Below are 15,988 nucleotides of genomic sequence, written 5' to 3'. Positions count from 1 at the left end.
GTCGAGCTGGGTGTGGTGGCGCACGCCTTTAATCCCAGCACTCGGGAGGCAGAGGCAGGCGGATTTCTGAGTTCGAGGCCAGACTGGTCTACAAAGTGAGTTCCAGGACAGCCAGGGCTATACAGAGAAACCCTGTCTCGAAAAACCAAAAAAAAAAAAAAAAAAAAAAAAAAAAGAATTGGGCTGTCCTATCCCAGGTGTTTGGATCAGAGATCTGTTAGAGTGTCCAGGTCTATCTGACTCTTTCCTCAAGAGTCTTTGAACATGAGTCGCTGCTTCTACAGTGCGATTGTTTCCTTCATAGCAATGATAACTATGTCAAGATGTTTTCTGTATTAGTCACATCTAGTTGAATGTAGGATGTTTGCCATTCGGCTGGTTGCATGGTCTATAGTTAAGACTATAAATGTCTAAGTAAGACTATAAATGTCAGTAAATGTCTAAGGAAGTGCTTTAGTGTCCCCTGATGCAGTTCTGCATAGTGACCACCAGAGGGCAGTGTTGTCCTACTACTTTCTGTAGGACAGGCTCTTTGCTTCCTGGGATCTTGGATAGTTGCTCCTGGACCAGAAAGAAGAGCTCTGAATGTTACCTGCAAACACCCTGGCTTGTCAGGTTAGAAAACACTATACCTTCTGCGCTCCAGATATCCCTGTGCTAGCCTCAGGCTACATTCCTATCACTCACTAGCTCATGCTCATCTTATGTAGCCTAGGCCCATCAGACTAATGTTGGTGCAGCCAACAATGGGTTGGGCCATCCCACATCAATCACCAAAAAGACCATCTTTCACGGTATGGCATCAGCGGAGACTGAACTAGGCAATCCTTCAGGATGCCTCTAGGCTGTGTCCAGGTGGCAGAGAAGCTAATAACCAGGGTCCTGTCATTAACTAGTTCTGCAGAGAGCCTCCTGTGGTGGGCTCCTGAAACCTGGGAAACTCAAGGAAGCTAATAGCTCCCTGAAAGCCTGTTACACACCATCGGGGGACTGGTATATAGCCTGGCATTTGGCAATATAAGACCATTTGCCCTGGTTTGGTTTCTTGTTGCTGTGGTAAAAACACTGACCAGAATAAGCATTTGGCAGGAAAGGTTTGGTTTGCCTTTATAGACATAGTGAATAATAAAGGAAAGCCAAGGCAGGAGTTCAAAGCAGGACCCCCCCCCCCATTTCTGCTCAGCTTTCTTATACAGCCCAAGACCACTTTCTTAGACCACTTTATTAGGGATGGTGCCACCCACAGTGGGCTAGACAATCCCACACCAATGAATAAGAAAATGCCTCACAGACATGGTCACAGGCTAGTCCAATCAGGGAAAGCCTTCAGCTGAGGTTCTCTTTTCCTAGGTGGCTCTGTTGTATCATGTTAGCTGTGACATTTTCCTGTGTCTTACAGAGACATGGAGGCCAGTTTTCAACATTTAAGTAAGAAAAATCTGACCTTGTAGGCTATTCCCAAAATAAATAATTTCATTGGTTGGTTAGGGTTGAGTAGGAAACTCCCACTACCTGGTACTTGGCTGCATGGACAAGGCCCACAGAGCCAGTGAAAACCATATGGCAAGGTTTGGGGTGTAGCTCAGTAACACGCACAGAGCCCTTGGGTCATACCTAGTACTGTATAAACTGGGTGCGGTGACACAAACCTGTCACCTGAGCACTTGGAAGGAGAAGACATGAGTCTCATCCCGCAGCTGGTCTGAGGCTAGACATAAAGCCCTTTCTCCAAATGGGGAAAAAAACAGGGCTGGAGAGATGCCTCGGTAGCTAAGAACACTCGATGCCAGGCACAAGGACTAGATTTTTAAATTATTATTTCAGCATCTGCACAATAAGCTGTGTACCCCTGCAGGTCTCAAACCCCACTGAGTGCGCCACTCAAGAGGATCGCTGTGACTCGCTCTGCCTCAGAGGAATAGGCAGAAAGTGGCAGAGGACACCCAACACCCTCTTCTAGTCTCTCTGCCTGTGCACGTGTGTGCCCTCCCGCACATGGATATGCACGCACGCATGCACATGGGCACGCCTGCACACACGCACGTCTTTAAAAATAAACTGCATGACAGAGGCATCCCCTGCTCCTTGAATTTAAGCACTGTGTATTTGAGAATCTAAATGAACTTAAGAGACATCTTCCACCCCACGGAGGGAGTGAGATGCAGTCTGTGACCATTCGCTTACTGAGGAAGTAGCTCATTGGCTTTGGGCTAGAGAATCCAGAGTCTCTGCTTCTGCTTGGGAAAGAAGGCTGGGAAGTAATGATGCACAGGACTTCGCCGTGGAAGCTCACCAAGGTCATAAACCAGAGGGCAGATGAAGTTGGCTTCCTGTGGTACACAGCAGCGATGGGGGAGTGGTTCTGTGTCTTGACTTTTTCCCTCTGTGACATGGTGGAAGGAGCCTGGAAGGAAGAGTCTGAAGGGCGATGAAGATTCTGCAGGGAGGCCACCTCACAACATCCAAATATAAGCCAAAGGGAGTGGGGCCCCAGCAGTCAGGATGCCTCTCCTGTCTGGGAGCCCAAGGACCAGAAGGTCTGTGCTTTGGTTTTCTTGTCTTCATGGCAGTGCCTTATGAACTGCAACGGCAGGCTCTCCAACTGTGCTTAATTTCTGTAGTTTGACGACGTCTTTCCAGACCACGCGCTCATGAACTCCCAATCTAAGTTTGGGGCACCAGCTAAGATAGAGGGAATCTGGTGGCATAGACTTTCACAGGAAACTCTGGAGACAAAGTGTGGGTTTTGCATACACGGGAGTGGGGAAGAGTTCTGTCTCTATCCTCGGGGACCCAAGGCAGCGCCCTCACAGTCCTCTCCAGATAAGTCCTGGTCCAAAGCGAGGGTGAGAGGGCAGATAGACGAGATGCCATCAGTCTGGTTTCACTGGCCAGCATCCAGTGGACAGGTGGGAGAGACACTGTCGCTGACTTGCTTTCAGGTCTCTGGAACACGGGACAGGACGGTAGTGTGAGAAGCCAAAAAAAAGTCCGGAACGTGATTGGGTTGCTGCAGGTTATAGCCACAGGGTGGGACCTCACAGCACCGCTTCCCTGGAACACCGAGAGGAAGGAAGAATTGAGGAGGCACATTTCCAGTCTCCCCTCCCCCCACTCCTATTACAGGAGAACAGGGTTTTTCCTCCCCAGTTCTGTAGGTTTCCAGAAAGTCAAGCACTCCTTAAAAATAAAATGGCCCTGCATTCTCTTCCACAGTTAGGCTTTGTAGGTCATTTCTGTGTTTTTATGGAGGAAGACCGATTAGCCCCGGAACATCCATACATGTCCAGGAAACCCCACAGTATAAAGAGAAGGGCACACAGCTTGGTTAGAGTCACAGAAGACACTTTGATTGCTGGAGGACACTTGGCACTGCCCGCGCTAGCCGGGATCCCAGGAGTCTAATTCCAGAGTCCTGTGATTGCTTGCAACAGCAGCAGCACCTCCTTTATAAGGAGCCCATGAACAAAGATCCTCGAGGTCTCTGTATCCCTGGACTGAAGAGAACTCTGGCTTCGTCTGGAATTAACCTTGTGCTATCTGCAGTCCTCAAGAAAAGTTGAAAGGGTAAATCAGACTATCAGAAATAAAAATAAAAAATAGAAAGAAAAAAAAAAAACCTGTCCCTGTCAGGAGACTTAAGGGTTGTGGGTTCAAGCCTTCCCTGTCCTCCTGTGCCTTCAGACAGTGCCTCTCACTGAAGTCTTCCACCTCAGAGCTCTCTTCTGGGAAAAATCACCTTGCATACCTAGTCTGGTGACAGCCTCTGGCTGTTATTTTTCCTCCTTTCTTTTATGATTTTCAAAATCAACTATTCCCAGAGAAAATAAAACTCAGATGAATGCTTCAAAAACTTTAAAAATTCCAGGCAAGTAAATGTCCGGCAGACCTGCTGTGGTGTTAGAACCATTGGCGGGGGGAGTCATCCAAGTGGAAGCTCTGGTCACACCCCTCCTTGATGCCCACGGTTGCAGTTTCGAGGCAAAGCCACCCCTCCTTGATGCCCACGGTTGGGAGGCAAAGCCACAGGAGCCATCAACGCCAACGCAGCTCTGACCCTCAGGGTTCGCAGGGCCTGTTAGAGAGGTAGCCGTTAACGGACTCCCCGGAAGCCCCGAGAACAGTTGCATAACCCTGTGCAATTTTTTTCTGCCCCATTTGACCCAGGTAGGGCAGAGTCTACTCCCACCCCCACCCCCCACCCCCCACCCCCCACCCCCGCGCGCCCATTTTCTTCATCTGCCGCAACGAAAACGAAGTGCCTTTCTAAGATGCGCTATTTTAGAGCCGGGTGTGAAACCGTAGAGTGTTGCTGGCCCAGCGTGTGCAATAGCTTCATCAAAGACAGAGCTGAATAGTAAAAAGCGGAGAAACATTTAATTCAGGGTGTTTTACTTGGGAAGAAAAGGGACTTTGGTGTGAACTGGAACTAAGATCCCAGGAAGGTTGGAATTTATAGCAGAAAGAGGAAAGTGATATTAAGATGACTAAGGGAAAACGGGAAGGGTAAGAGGGGATTCTGGGTAAAAGGGACCGAACCTCGTTCTTGCATCGCTTACATCAGCTATCATTTGGAGGTGTAGAGGACAATTAGGAAGATCAGATATGAAGAATGGAATACTGGCTATCCATCCACCTTAGCAGGATTTTTGCCAACATTGGACAGTTGTAGAAAACCTTTAAAAATCATTGTCGGATGACTCCAATCTCTGGCTTATTCCAGAGAGTTGGAGAGATGCAAGCCCTTTTGGGAGTCAGTTTAACGTATGCAAGAAACTCCACAATCTCCTCTTTTTTACCTTGCTCTGGTCTAAGGGCTCCCAGGGTCTTCAAAAAAATTCAAAAGATAAAAATAAAGTCTTAAAGTGTCTATAGCATTTTAAAATCTTGAGCAAAGATGGGTACACTAAACTTTGACCTTTCATTTGCTTATTGGGATTAACCTGGACTGCTTCCTCACTTTTTTTTTTTTTTTATGGTTTTTCGAGACAGGTTTTCTCTGTATAGCCCTGGCTGTCTTGGAACTCGCTTTGTAGACCAGGCTGGCCTGGAACTCAGAAATCCACCTGCCTCTGCCTCCCGAGTGCTGGGATTAAAGGCGTGGGCCACCACACCCGGCTTCTTCACTTTTCCTGAAGGGTGCTGTACCTGGAGGGAGTGTAGGTCACTAGACATTGGATGGAACACATTCCCCAAGATTTCTGGGCTTGCCTGCTTACCTCAAGATGCCCCTGTGTTTCTAGCCATCCTCTGCGTTCCATGCTGACTACCTCTTATTATCTACCTGGCCATCCATTCAACACATTTTAAAATTGACTCTTGTAATCAAAGCAGTGAGTTTGTTTGAAAAAAAAAACCCAGCTTCTTAAAGGCTCATTTCTTTATTTATGAATATGTATGCGTGCTACATGAGTAGGTCAGAAGAGAGTGTTGTATTCCCTACAGTTGAGAGTCATAGGCTACTGTAAGATACATAACCTGGGTGTTGGGAACCGAACCCAGGTCCTCTGCAAGAGGAGCAAAGTGTTCTTAACAGGGGTGGGGTGGGGTGGGGTGGGGGAACCATCTCCCAACCCCCAGACTGTTTTCTCATAATCCTTTTTTAACTTGTATCTGTCTTTTTGCTACTTTGTGAGTTCTTCTTTCTTTCACCCTTCTCCACCCCCTTCCACCCTTTCAACCCTCCTAACCCTGTATATTAGAGAAAAAAGAATAGAAAGGAAAGGGAGAAATGTTATTGTTAAATTACTTCCTGTTGATTAGGGCATTGAGTTACTTGGCACAAGTTTGATCTTCTCTGTCAGGATATCTTCCTTCCTTCCTTCCTTCCTTCCTTCCTTCCTTCCTTCCTTCCTTCCTTCCTTCCTTCCTTCCTCCCTCCCTCCCTCCCTCCCTCCCTCTTTCTTCTTCTTCTTCTTCTTCTTCTTCTTCTTCTTCTTCTTCTTCTTCTTCTTCTTCTTCTTCTTCTTCTTCTTCTTTCTCCTTCTTCTTCTTTCTCCTTCTCCTCCTCTTCCTCCTCCTTCCCCCTCCTCTTCCTTTTTCTCCTCTTCCACCTCTTCCTCCTCCTCTTTTCCCCCCTCCTCTTCCTTTTCCTCCTCCTCTTCCCCTTCTCCTCCTTCTTTCTTCTTTGTGCATGACTACTTAACAACCAGTGACTACAGCATCCAACAGCAACCAAAAACAGCCAACCAAATATCCACCACTAACCCACCAACCACAGCAACCCCACCGCTCCAGGCCCTAGCATTTACACACCCTCTCAAAACTCCCCAGCATCCCAAACATCACACAATCACAGAAACTATCTGCAGCTGGCAAAATCACATCCCTGCTAGAGCATGAGACAAATCATTGTCAGCTGCTGGAGACAATCTGAAGCAGCCCTATGCTCCCACATCTGGGGTTAAAATGAAAGCATGTCCCTATTTCCCTCTCTCTGTGTGTTTTTTTTTTTTTTTTAAGAAACCAAAATTCTCACCACACTTATATTTAAATTTTTTTAGTGGCATAAAAACCAATGTTTTATCTTGACTTTTTTTTTTCAAGACAGGGTTTCTCTGTGTAGCCCTGGCTGACCTGGAGCTCACTTTGTAGACCAGGCTGGCCTCGAACTCAGAAATCCACCCGCCTTTGCCTCCCAAGTGCTGGGATTAACGATGTGTGCCACCACCGCCTGACTTATTTTTGACATTTTCATACATAGGTGTGACTGTGCTTTGCTCTTACTTCCACCTACTGCTCACTACCCTTCCTATCTCCTCTTGGTTCCTTCTTCTTTCTCAATGGGATGGAATTCTCAGAAGAATTATGTGGCTACTCATTACTTTTAAGTGCTCAACATCATTAGCCATCAAGGAAATAAATATAAATTAAAACTCCACTGAGACTCTACACAGTCCGGTCAGATTGGTGTTCCTCGTCTCTGGGGGTTTGGTAGACTCTGACACTGAGTTCTGGCCTCGTTATTGGGAGACTTTGGTAGCTTCATTGCAGATCTGTTTAAATTGTTTAGAGTCTCTTTATTTAACTTTGGGAGATTGTGTGTGTTTGGGAATTTATCCATCATATCTTCTAGATTTTTCCAGATCTTTTGGAATAGGTTTTCAAATATTCTCCAATGATTCAGTGGATTTCATTGGTATGCTTTGTGACACACCTCTTTTTTTATCTCTAATTTTGTTAATTTGGATGATGTTTCCCTTGCTTTGGTTAGTTTGTCTGAGGGGTTTTGGTTTTTTTATTTTCCCCATGAACCAACTGCTTCATTGATCTTGCTTTTATTTACCACGTGATCGATGTCTACCCTGACCACAATTTTGAGATAGACTTAACTCTTTTTTTATTTAAACCCACCTTGAGGCACATCATAAGTAACTTATTTGAACATATGTGAAAATTGGTATCAGTTTTATTGTAACATTGAAACTGAAGCTACCCTAAACGACACTCTTGGTAAGTGAGTCAGATGGCACTGTGCATTGGAATTTGTTTTACGCCATCTCTCTTCCTCTTCTGCCTTGCGGTTTTAATTGCACATAGCCCTCTGCACAGCGATCCTACCATGCAGTAACCACAGCAGGGGCATAAAGTCCTGCACCAGAAGGAACACAGGGAAAAAAGGCCTTGATGCAAAAAATGTGCCTCAAGACCTTTCTGGGTTATTTGATTTTCATTCCATGGAGTCTCTGAAGCCTTTAGCTTTGGGACCACCTTACAACTCTGCGAGTAGTGATGCAAAAATAACTCAAACTAATGTAAATGGTGTCCCTGGAATGTCAATAAACAATCCTTCCCAACATATAATGGCTGTTTTCACTCCTCTTAATGTGTCTCTTTTTTGGATTGGCCCAAATAATTACTTATTCATTATCACTTAATCACTGATCACTTAATTTTTGAGAAAATATGTTTTTTTCATTGTTGTTTTTTGTTTGTTTGTTTTTCTATCTGAGAGAAGCATCATTTTACTTTTTATCAAACGTTGTTCTTTTTTTTTTTTTTTTGGTTTTTCGAGACAGGGTTTCTCTTTATAGCTCTGGCTGTCCTGGAGCTCACTTTGTAGACCAGGCTGGCCTCGAACTCAGAAATCCGCCTGCCTCTGCCTCCCGAGTGCTGGGATTAAAGGCGTGCGCCACCACGCCCAGCTCAAACGTTGTTCTTAACAATAAGCCACAGAGTGGGGGGAAACCAAAAACCAATAAGCCACAGTGATATTTGTGCTTCTCAAACAATTGAACAAAACACCAAGTCAACTCTGCCTCTTTCTTGTGTGTTTCACGGATGACTGAGGGGCCACGTGGTAACAATAAGAGCAACAGGATGGACATGGGCCACAGGAAAGGAATTAGCATATATGGTGCCTCATCTTTATTTTTAGAAAGGAAGGGACCGGGCGTGGTGGCACACGCCTTTAATCCCAGCACTTGGGAGGCAGAGGCAGGCGGATTTCTGAGTTCGAGGCCAGCCTGGTCTAGAGAGTGAGTTCCAGGACAGCCAGGACTACACAGAGAAACCCTGTCTCGAAAAACCAAAAAAAAAAAAAAAAAAAAAAAGAAAAATAGAAAGGAAGGAACATCTGTGTACATACTCATATTTTTGATGACCATAAATAAATCGGAAACAGTTGCTTATGATGATTGGTGTTGATAATGGCCAAGATCACTGTTGAGCAACTTTTATAAATTGTTTGCATATTCAAAAGGTCTTAGAACTAATGTATAAGTAGACATGCTCCACAGAGGTCAGAGTTCCTCTGTGTGCACATCCTGGGTCTCCCTCCTGATACTGGGGCTTGCTATCCCTGTGTGTGAAGAGTTAATATTTTTCCTTTATGTGTGTATATATGATAATGTATCATGCCAGGGTCATTTGTTAATTTTAAAATACTTTTTTTTTCATACTTTAAGGCTCTATGATATGAGAAACTGAAGACTTTCTTAAAGAGAAACTTCTTAGTAGGAGGCTTTTTAAATGTAGACACACACACATATATATTAAATGTAGACACACACACACATATATATTAAATGTAGACACACACACATATATATATTAAATGTAGACACACACACACATATATATTAAATGTAGACACACACACACATATATATTAAATGTAGACACACACACATATATATATATTAAATGTAGACACACACACATATATATTAAATGTAGACACACACACATATATATATTAAATGTAGACACACACACACATATATATTAAATGTAGACACACACACACACACACATATATATATTAAATGTAGACACACACACATATATATATTAAATGTAGACACACACACACATATATATTAAATGTAGACACACACACACATATATATATTAAATGTAGACACACACACACATATTAGGAATATGTAGACACACACACATATATTAGGAATATGTAGACACACACACATATATATATTAAATGTAGACACACACACATATATTAGGAATATGTAGACACACACACATATATATATTAAATGTAGACACACACACATATATTAGGAATATGTAGACACACATATATTAGGAATATGTAAAATCCCCATTTGAGTTACAAAGAACAAGTATGTTTGTATAAAGTACCTTTAAGGTATGTCTTGCTTGATCAGAGAAAGAGCTTTCTTGTTGGGATGTGGGTGTGCACACTTGTAACACCAGCAACACTCAGGAGACTGAGACAGGAAGACTGAGAGTTCAAAGCCTGTCTGGGCTGCACAGCAAGTTCAAGGCCAGCCTGCAGCACAGAGTGAGATTGTGTCTGAATAAAGTAAAACTAAACCAAACTTTGCTGAGAGACATGGAAGTCTGAAAGAAATGACACGAGGCACCTTGTGTTTGGTTAAGAAAACTTTTAACGTTATCCAGGACTCTCACACTTCAGTTGTTGGTCATTGTGGTTCTGGTACCAGGGCAGAGAAAGGACTTGGTGGCCCGCAGCTGCCCCTATACCCATGAGAACCAGTGAATGGAAACATGTGACCTTACAAAGCTAAGGGAAAGTTACAGCATGGTACAGGAGTAACTTGTTAGCTGATTGTGGGGCGGGGTAACAAACAGTAAACACAGAACTATATCACTACACATAGTAAATTAAATTTCAGATGACTCAAAGCATAATGTCGTTAACCAAATGATGAAGAGAACATTGGAGAGGCCACTGAAAGCCAAGAGCTCATCAGCTGGGTTCTTCTGCCAAACATAGAGCACAGAAAACGAACCAAACGACCCTTCTAAATTCTACCAGTTCTACAAAACGGGCACAATTCTAGATACTTAAAACAAAAGTTAAGTCCTTATATACAATAAGTGTTTAGGGAATTAGGGTTTAACTTTCTTAGGGAACCCGCGTTGAAAAAGGCAGAAAACAAGTAACAGACCATGGAAAGCAGTCTCCATATATACAAGCAGCACCCCCAGCATTCTCTCAGTGAAAGACGGCTCCATCGACCCACAGATACCCCCAACTCAGAGGCTACAGAGAAGAAAAAAACCGTAAACCTTTGATGAGCCCCCAAATCTGATCTCTCACTAGAAATCAAGGAAAATTTAAAGATGAGTAAAAGTGACATCATTCTCATTTGTCAAAAAAGATAAAACAAACAAACACCTCCAAGGATGTTCTGAAACTAATATTTTTGATGGTCTCAGGACTAGTGGAGTTATGTTTCAGCATTTGTGTGTATTGGTTCTAGACCCTTTTTCAGAGACCCAGATCCAAGAACATTCAAGTATTTGCATACTATCTACATAACCTATGCAAATTCCCAGGGGCAAGTATTTGCATTCAATTTGCATAACCTGTGCAAGTTTACCGTTGTCATCATATCCAAGGGCCTCAAGGGTCCCTGGACAGCTATGAATGCTTCCCAATACATTTGCAGATACAGCGCTTCACAAAGCCAAAATGTCGGACATGCCTGCATCATTTCTGTGTTATTTTTAAGACCTAATACCATGTAAAGCTACATCACTTGTTGCTAGGCTGAATTGCTAATAAGGACAATAAAAATCTGTGCACGCACACCTACACACACACACAGAGAACACATTTGGAATCCACAGAACGCATGTTTTTGACTTTGTTTTTTTGAGACAAGGTCTCGCTCTGTATCCCAGCTTGACGTGGAGCTCACGGTGTACTTCAGACTGCACAACTGAAGACCCTCCCGGATACTGAAATTTCAAGCATAAGCCACCCAGAGAGCTTGCACATCTAGGATCTGACTTCATCATCTTTCCCAAAGTTTGTCTGGTGAGCCACATAAAACACCATGACGTCATCAACCAGGCTATATTGTGTTTCTTGGGTGGAGGGGCTGAGACCAAGGCACTTCGGTGGAACAAAAAAAAAAATCCTTTCCTGGGAACGACCGCTTATGAGCCTGGTATGGTTTGTGGACAAGTCTGCCTCAGGTCAAGCAGTTTCTTTGCCATGAGCAGAGTATGTTTAAACCTGCAGCCGATTTTAAAGGTTAAGGCAGAGGCAGACCACGCTGATGGCATCCTGTGCTCTGCACCAGGGACTGCTCACTGTTCAGATCGGTAAAGGTGTTTTGGAGGTAAGAAAGACTAAGGGGAGAAAGACTATGAGCAACCATGCTCATAAAATAGGGCCCGGTGGCAGCACATCTGCTGAAAAGAAAGGGAAGTCGGGTGGTGATTTCCGAGGGACTGGGTCACAGCTCAGGGTCTCCCACTGGGATCTCAGTGAGAAAGCTTTGGGTTCTTTCTTGGCTACCATTCACCAAGATTATCCATCGGCCCTTTCCCCATTACCCTCCCATCTCTTTGAGCTTTTTTAGCCTGTATCTCCTACCAGCTAACCCCCTCATAGTGTCTCAGCTCCTCACCCTGTCGACAGCTCCTCAAACTCTCCCCCTACCTCTTTTTCCATTTCCAATCTTGAACTGCACCCCCACCCCACCCCACCCCACACGTTTCTAGGTTCACCTTTAGGAGAAAAGAGGGCCCCCAATTTTCTCGTGTTTCAAGAGGGTTATGGAGAGAGGGTGACTTATCGCCACTTAGTTCCAGGACTTTGGCGTCTCAAGGCTGAGGGGAAACATGGGTGGGGGTGGGGGACAGGGCAGATGACCAGTGGGGGCTGGGTGCAAGGTAGGGTACCAGTCCTCAGGCTGGGGAGGAAGAGCGAGTGAGGCACCCGTAGAGGGCTGGGAGGGGAGAGCATGGCTGTAGGGATGAGGGAAGCAGGGCGCTGGTGGAGGTGGTGTCCCATAGGTGTAGGGATAGGCAGAGGATTCTGGCAAGAAGCCAGAGAAGGTGGCTGTAGACAGATGGGCTATCGGCTGGAGAAGTGACCGCTCTTGCTTCCGTTGCTTAGCCCTGCGGTTCTGGAACCAGACCTGGGGGGAGGGAAGAGAAGACACATCACATTGGCACTCCTGTCCCAAATGGGTGACAATGTCTCATAACCCCCAACGACAGGGAGTAGGCATCTGTTGTGTCACTGGAGCAAGGACAGCTTGCTCTCCATGAGGCTTGTCTGAGTCAGGGCTGCTGAGGAAGTAGAAACCTGTCGCTTGCTTCCAACCTGCAGCCAACACTCCCAGCTCTGATAACCTCAGAGTCGGAAATGGCAGCTTCCAAATAAGATGCCATGTCAGTTTTCTTCCCCCAGAGGGCTGGAAGTGTCCTTCAAGTGGGGCTGAGAACTGAAGCCCAGGAAAGTGTTGTTGCACGGGGAAGGCTGGGTTTAAGAAAGAGTTTGGAGTTCAGGTCATCTAACCCTAGCCTGAGACGTCAGGAATGTGAGGTTTATAGAAATATAAGACTGGCCAGAGGCAAGAGAGCTACACGTGTGAACAGTTAGGGTTGCCTGTTTGTTGGAGTTGTGCCAATATTAAAGGCTGGAGTGTGGGTCTTGACTGTATTTTTGTTTGTGCAGTGCTGGAAGGTCAGACCCAAGGCTTTGTATGGGCTAGGTAGGGACTTTACCCCTGAACTATGCCTCTGCAGATCTACATCTGATATCCATCAAGGTGGATGAGCTTAGAGCTGGGGTCAGGTGCACTGGAGGTAGTGTTGACTGGTGAATATTTAAATTAGGGTTAAAAGTCCCATATAAATGAAGAAAATACCTAATTAAAAAAAAAAAGAAAATGAAAAAGGAAAAAATGTTTAGCGTGTCTCATAAGAAAAAAAAGTCCCATGGTTAGGCCCAGACAACCCCCCTTCCCCCCAATGTTTGTTTCTTTCCCGAGAACCTTAGGGTATCATCACCTGGATTCTGGCTTCACTGAGGCCAGTGTCTTGGGCAAGCCCCTCTCGAGCCCAGATGTCAGGATACTGGTTCCTCCCAAAGGCTGACTCCAGCTGTTCCAGCTGTGCTGGGTTGAAGGTGGTTCTGTGGCGGCGCCGGGAGTGGGGGCGGCCTCTCTGTGGGCAAAGCTTAGGTCTCCCCAGCCCTGTGCCAGAGAGCCTCCTATAAGCCTCAGAGCTCCTGTCTATGGAGAGAGAAAAATGGAGGGAGACCCCCCCTTATTAATGGGACCACCAGCCCATCCTCGCATCAATGTTGCGGGGTCCCCCGTGTTCTGCTTCGGTCCTGAGACGTTGCTTTCCCATGGGACTCCTCCACAAGAACCGTGTCAGCTTTCAAAATCACAGCTCCTGTCTTCAGCCTTTACCGCTGCTCTGGCTGCACGCCCACACATTTGTGTGTCACCTTCCTGCATACATATAACCCACAGGACACACTTTGAGGGGGTCCTCTTTGCTGTCTATCAAGGACTTCTCTGGTTGCCACAGTTTTCATTTCCCACGCACCTCCTTCATCTGTCTCTCCTCCTCCACACGCCCCGTCCCGCCCCGCCCCCTCTCAAGAGGATGAAGTGTTCCCCCTCCCCCTTACATGCAAACACATTCTCCACCCTGGGGTGAACTTCTTGACTTGTCTCTTCCCTCTGCCCTGGCCATGCCACCAGCCTGCAAGAACTTGAGCTCGTGGGAAAGGCTTGCCTCTCTTCCCCAAAAGCTCCCTAAGCCTTCACATTAATTAGTCTAAGAGCCACCAGGGCAGAGAGAACAGAGAGGGAAGAGGAGACACCTGGGAAGGTGGGTGCCAAGGAAAGGAGGGGTCTGGTGTAGAGACACCTGTCGTCAGGGGAAACTAATGATTTGTGGCTCCCCCAGCCCCCACTAAGGACCCAGTGTCTTCAGACAGGCACTGCACTGCCCTCTCGGGAGGAAAGCCCTATTCCTCCAGCTCCCTCCGAGGAGGAGGGACCTTGGGCAAGCAGAAGGCTTCCGCTTTGCTGCTGCCCCAGTGCTGAGCCGGTGCCTTTCCACCGCTCCCTCAGCCAGGGCCTTACTTCCCAACCTGTAAAGCGAAGGATTTCTGCTGTCTCACTTCCTAAGGTCCCCAAACCTCCAATTCTGTTTTCCACCTGTCAACCTTCTGAAGTACAAACCATTCTCCAAAGCCAATGTGGACCCACGGACCCACGTTTGCTGCTCCCTCGGGGACCCAAGCCCATCCTGGGGATTCACTCACCTACCGTGGAGATCAGAGTCCCAGAGGCCACTCGTGGCTCAGGCAGGGATCGGCCACAGGCATGACCCTTCATTTGCTTTTCCTGCTGGCTCCTTCTTTGAGCTTCCATGGCTAGCCACCCAAACCAAAGATGGTCTAGCCTGCTGTTCTCTAGTCTGTGACTCCCCGAAGTCTTTCTCTGCTTCTGTCTATCTTGTCTTGTCTTCTGTTCTCTCTTCTCCCTGTTTCTACCTTCTACCTTTTTCTGAGTCTGACCCTTGCTCTCTCTCTGTGTGTGTGTGTGTCTGAAGTATAGCTAGATATAGCTAGATACCTGTTTTCTCACCGTTTTCCCCTTTCCTAACCCTGCATCCTTCCTCTGAATTGACATCTCACTCTCTCTCTCTTGGCTTTGCCCAGTTTTCTCTCTGCCTCTACTTCCCGATGCTGCTCTGTTTTCTCTAAGCTATTTATGTTCTCACGCTGCCTTTCTCTCTCCTTTAGTCTTGGAGAAGAGACCTCCTCCTGGCCCCATGAGCCCATCCAATCACTTCTTGGTCACCAGAGCCCCCCGGCTCGGGGGGAGGATAATGAGTCAGATGAGAGAAGGTGCTCTGTCAGAGGGTCCAGGGGCTGAGGCCAAGAGCTCATATTCCCAGGGGACCAGATTCTTTTGTCCTGTTAAATCCACCTTCTGGGAGCAGGCAGGGGACAGAGGGGGGGAGACATTCCTACCGAGACACCCCTCCTCTGAACCCCACTGTAGGGAGGGGGAGTGGCGAGGAGGACATGGGGTGGAAAGAAGGCATGACACCCCAGCATGTGAGTGAGCGATGCTCATACTCACATTGAGGGTGAAAAATCACAAGTGCATGCCAGTCCTCTCGGATACCTTGGTAGCCCTAGGACAGTAGGACCCTCAGGACACACTGAAGCCCAAGAACCTTCAAGCACGACTAGGTGATCCACACCCACACCCTCCATAAAACCTGGCATCGGATCCCACACCTGCTGGCCCCTCCCTGACCCAAGCCCACCGGGGATTCACTCAGCCTCACCAGCAAGCTTCCAGGCCCCAGAGTTCAGAGTATTCTCTGATTTCCTCATTCAGCCATTATCACCTCCACGCTCATTCAGAACCCTGAGGGTACCATGACATGGCAAGGTGACCTCGATCCTCCAGAGCATTTCAATTCCAAGTGTATCCTGCCCAACCGAGACCTCAGGTCTCACCTTGAAGAGAATTCAGGTTCGCAGACTCTGCCATTCTGATTCTTCAAGGACACCCTGATACTTAGCTTCTCTGAGAGGTCAGGACAAGCTGGTGCCCCCAACGCTGTCTCTTGAGGTGATTTTGACTGTGGAAGTCTGTTCTAGTATCCTTAGGATATCTTTCTTTTTTAAGGGCAAGGCAACATCTTAGAACAGACATTAGGGCTTTCCAAGACACACTGAAACCGGGGGACTCTTTGA

At 46.4% G+C, this 15,988-nt stretch overlaps 1 protein-coding gene across 1 annotated transcript; it reads right to left on the bottom strand.

Moving 5' to 3' along the window:
* Nucleotides 1–12,047: 12,047 nt before the first annotated feature.
* Prop1 (PROP paired-like homeobox 1) lies at nucleotides 12,048–14,645 on the bottom strand. The gene is made up of 3 exons (XM_021178486.3): nucleotides 14,537–14,645; nucleotides 13,264–13,487; nucleotides 12,048–12,386 (listed from the first exon to the last, which is right to left on the bottom strand). Exons 1-3 carry the CDS (start codon nucleotides 14,643–14,645, stop codon nucleotides 12,048–12,050), a joined length of 672 nt encoding a protein of 223 aa, XP_021034145.1.
* Nucleotides 14,646–15,988: the final 1,343 nt, after the last annotated feature.

This window comes from Mus caroli, unplaced genomic scaffold (assembly GCF_978045245.1).
Source record: "Mus caroli unplaced genomic scaffold, Mus_caroli_1 scaffold_13, whole genome shotgun sequence".
NCBI classification, from domain to species: Eukaryota; Metazoa; Chordata; class Mammalia; order Rodentia; family Muridae; genus Mus; species Mus caroli.
This window is presented reverse-complemented; position numbering and strand designations above follow the sequence as displayed.

What these genes read in the sequence shown, in the direction of transcription:
- Prop1 (XM_021178486.3), bottom strand. Translation starts at nt 14,645, where the DNA reads ATGGAAGCTCAAAGAAGGAGCCAGCAGGAAAAGCAAATGAAGGGTCAT. An exon ending in GACTCTGATCTCCACGGTAG is followed by an intron (nt 13,488 to 14,536) that starts GTGAGTGAATCC and finishes CTCTCTCCATAG; the next exon opens with ACAGGAGCTCTGAGGCTTAT. An exon ending in TCAGTGAAGCCAGAATCCAG is followed by an intron (nt 12,387 to 13,263) that starts GTGATGATACCC and finishes CCCTCCCCCCAG; the next exon opens with GTCTGGTTCCAGAACCGCAG.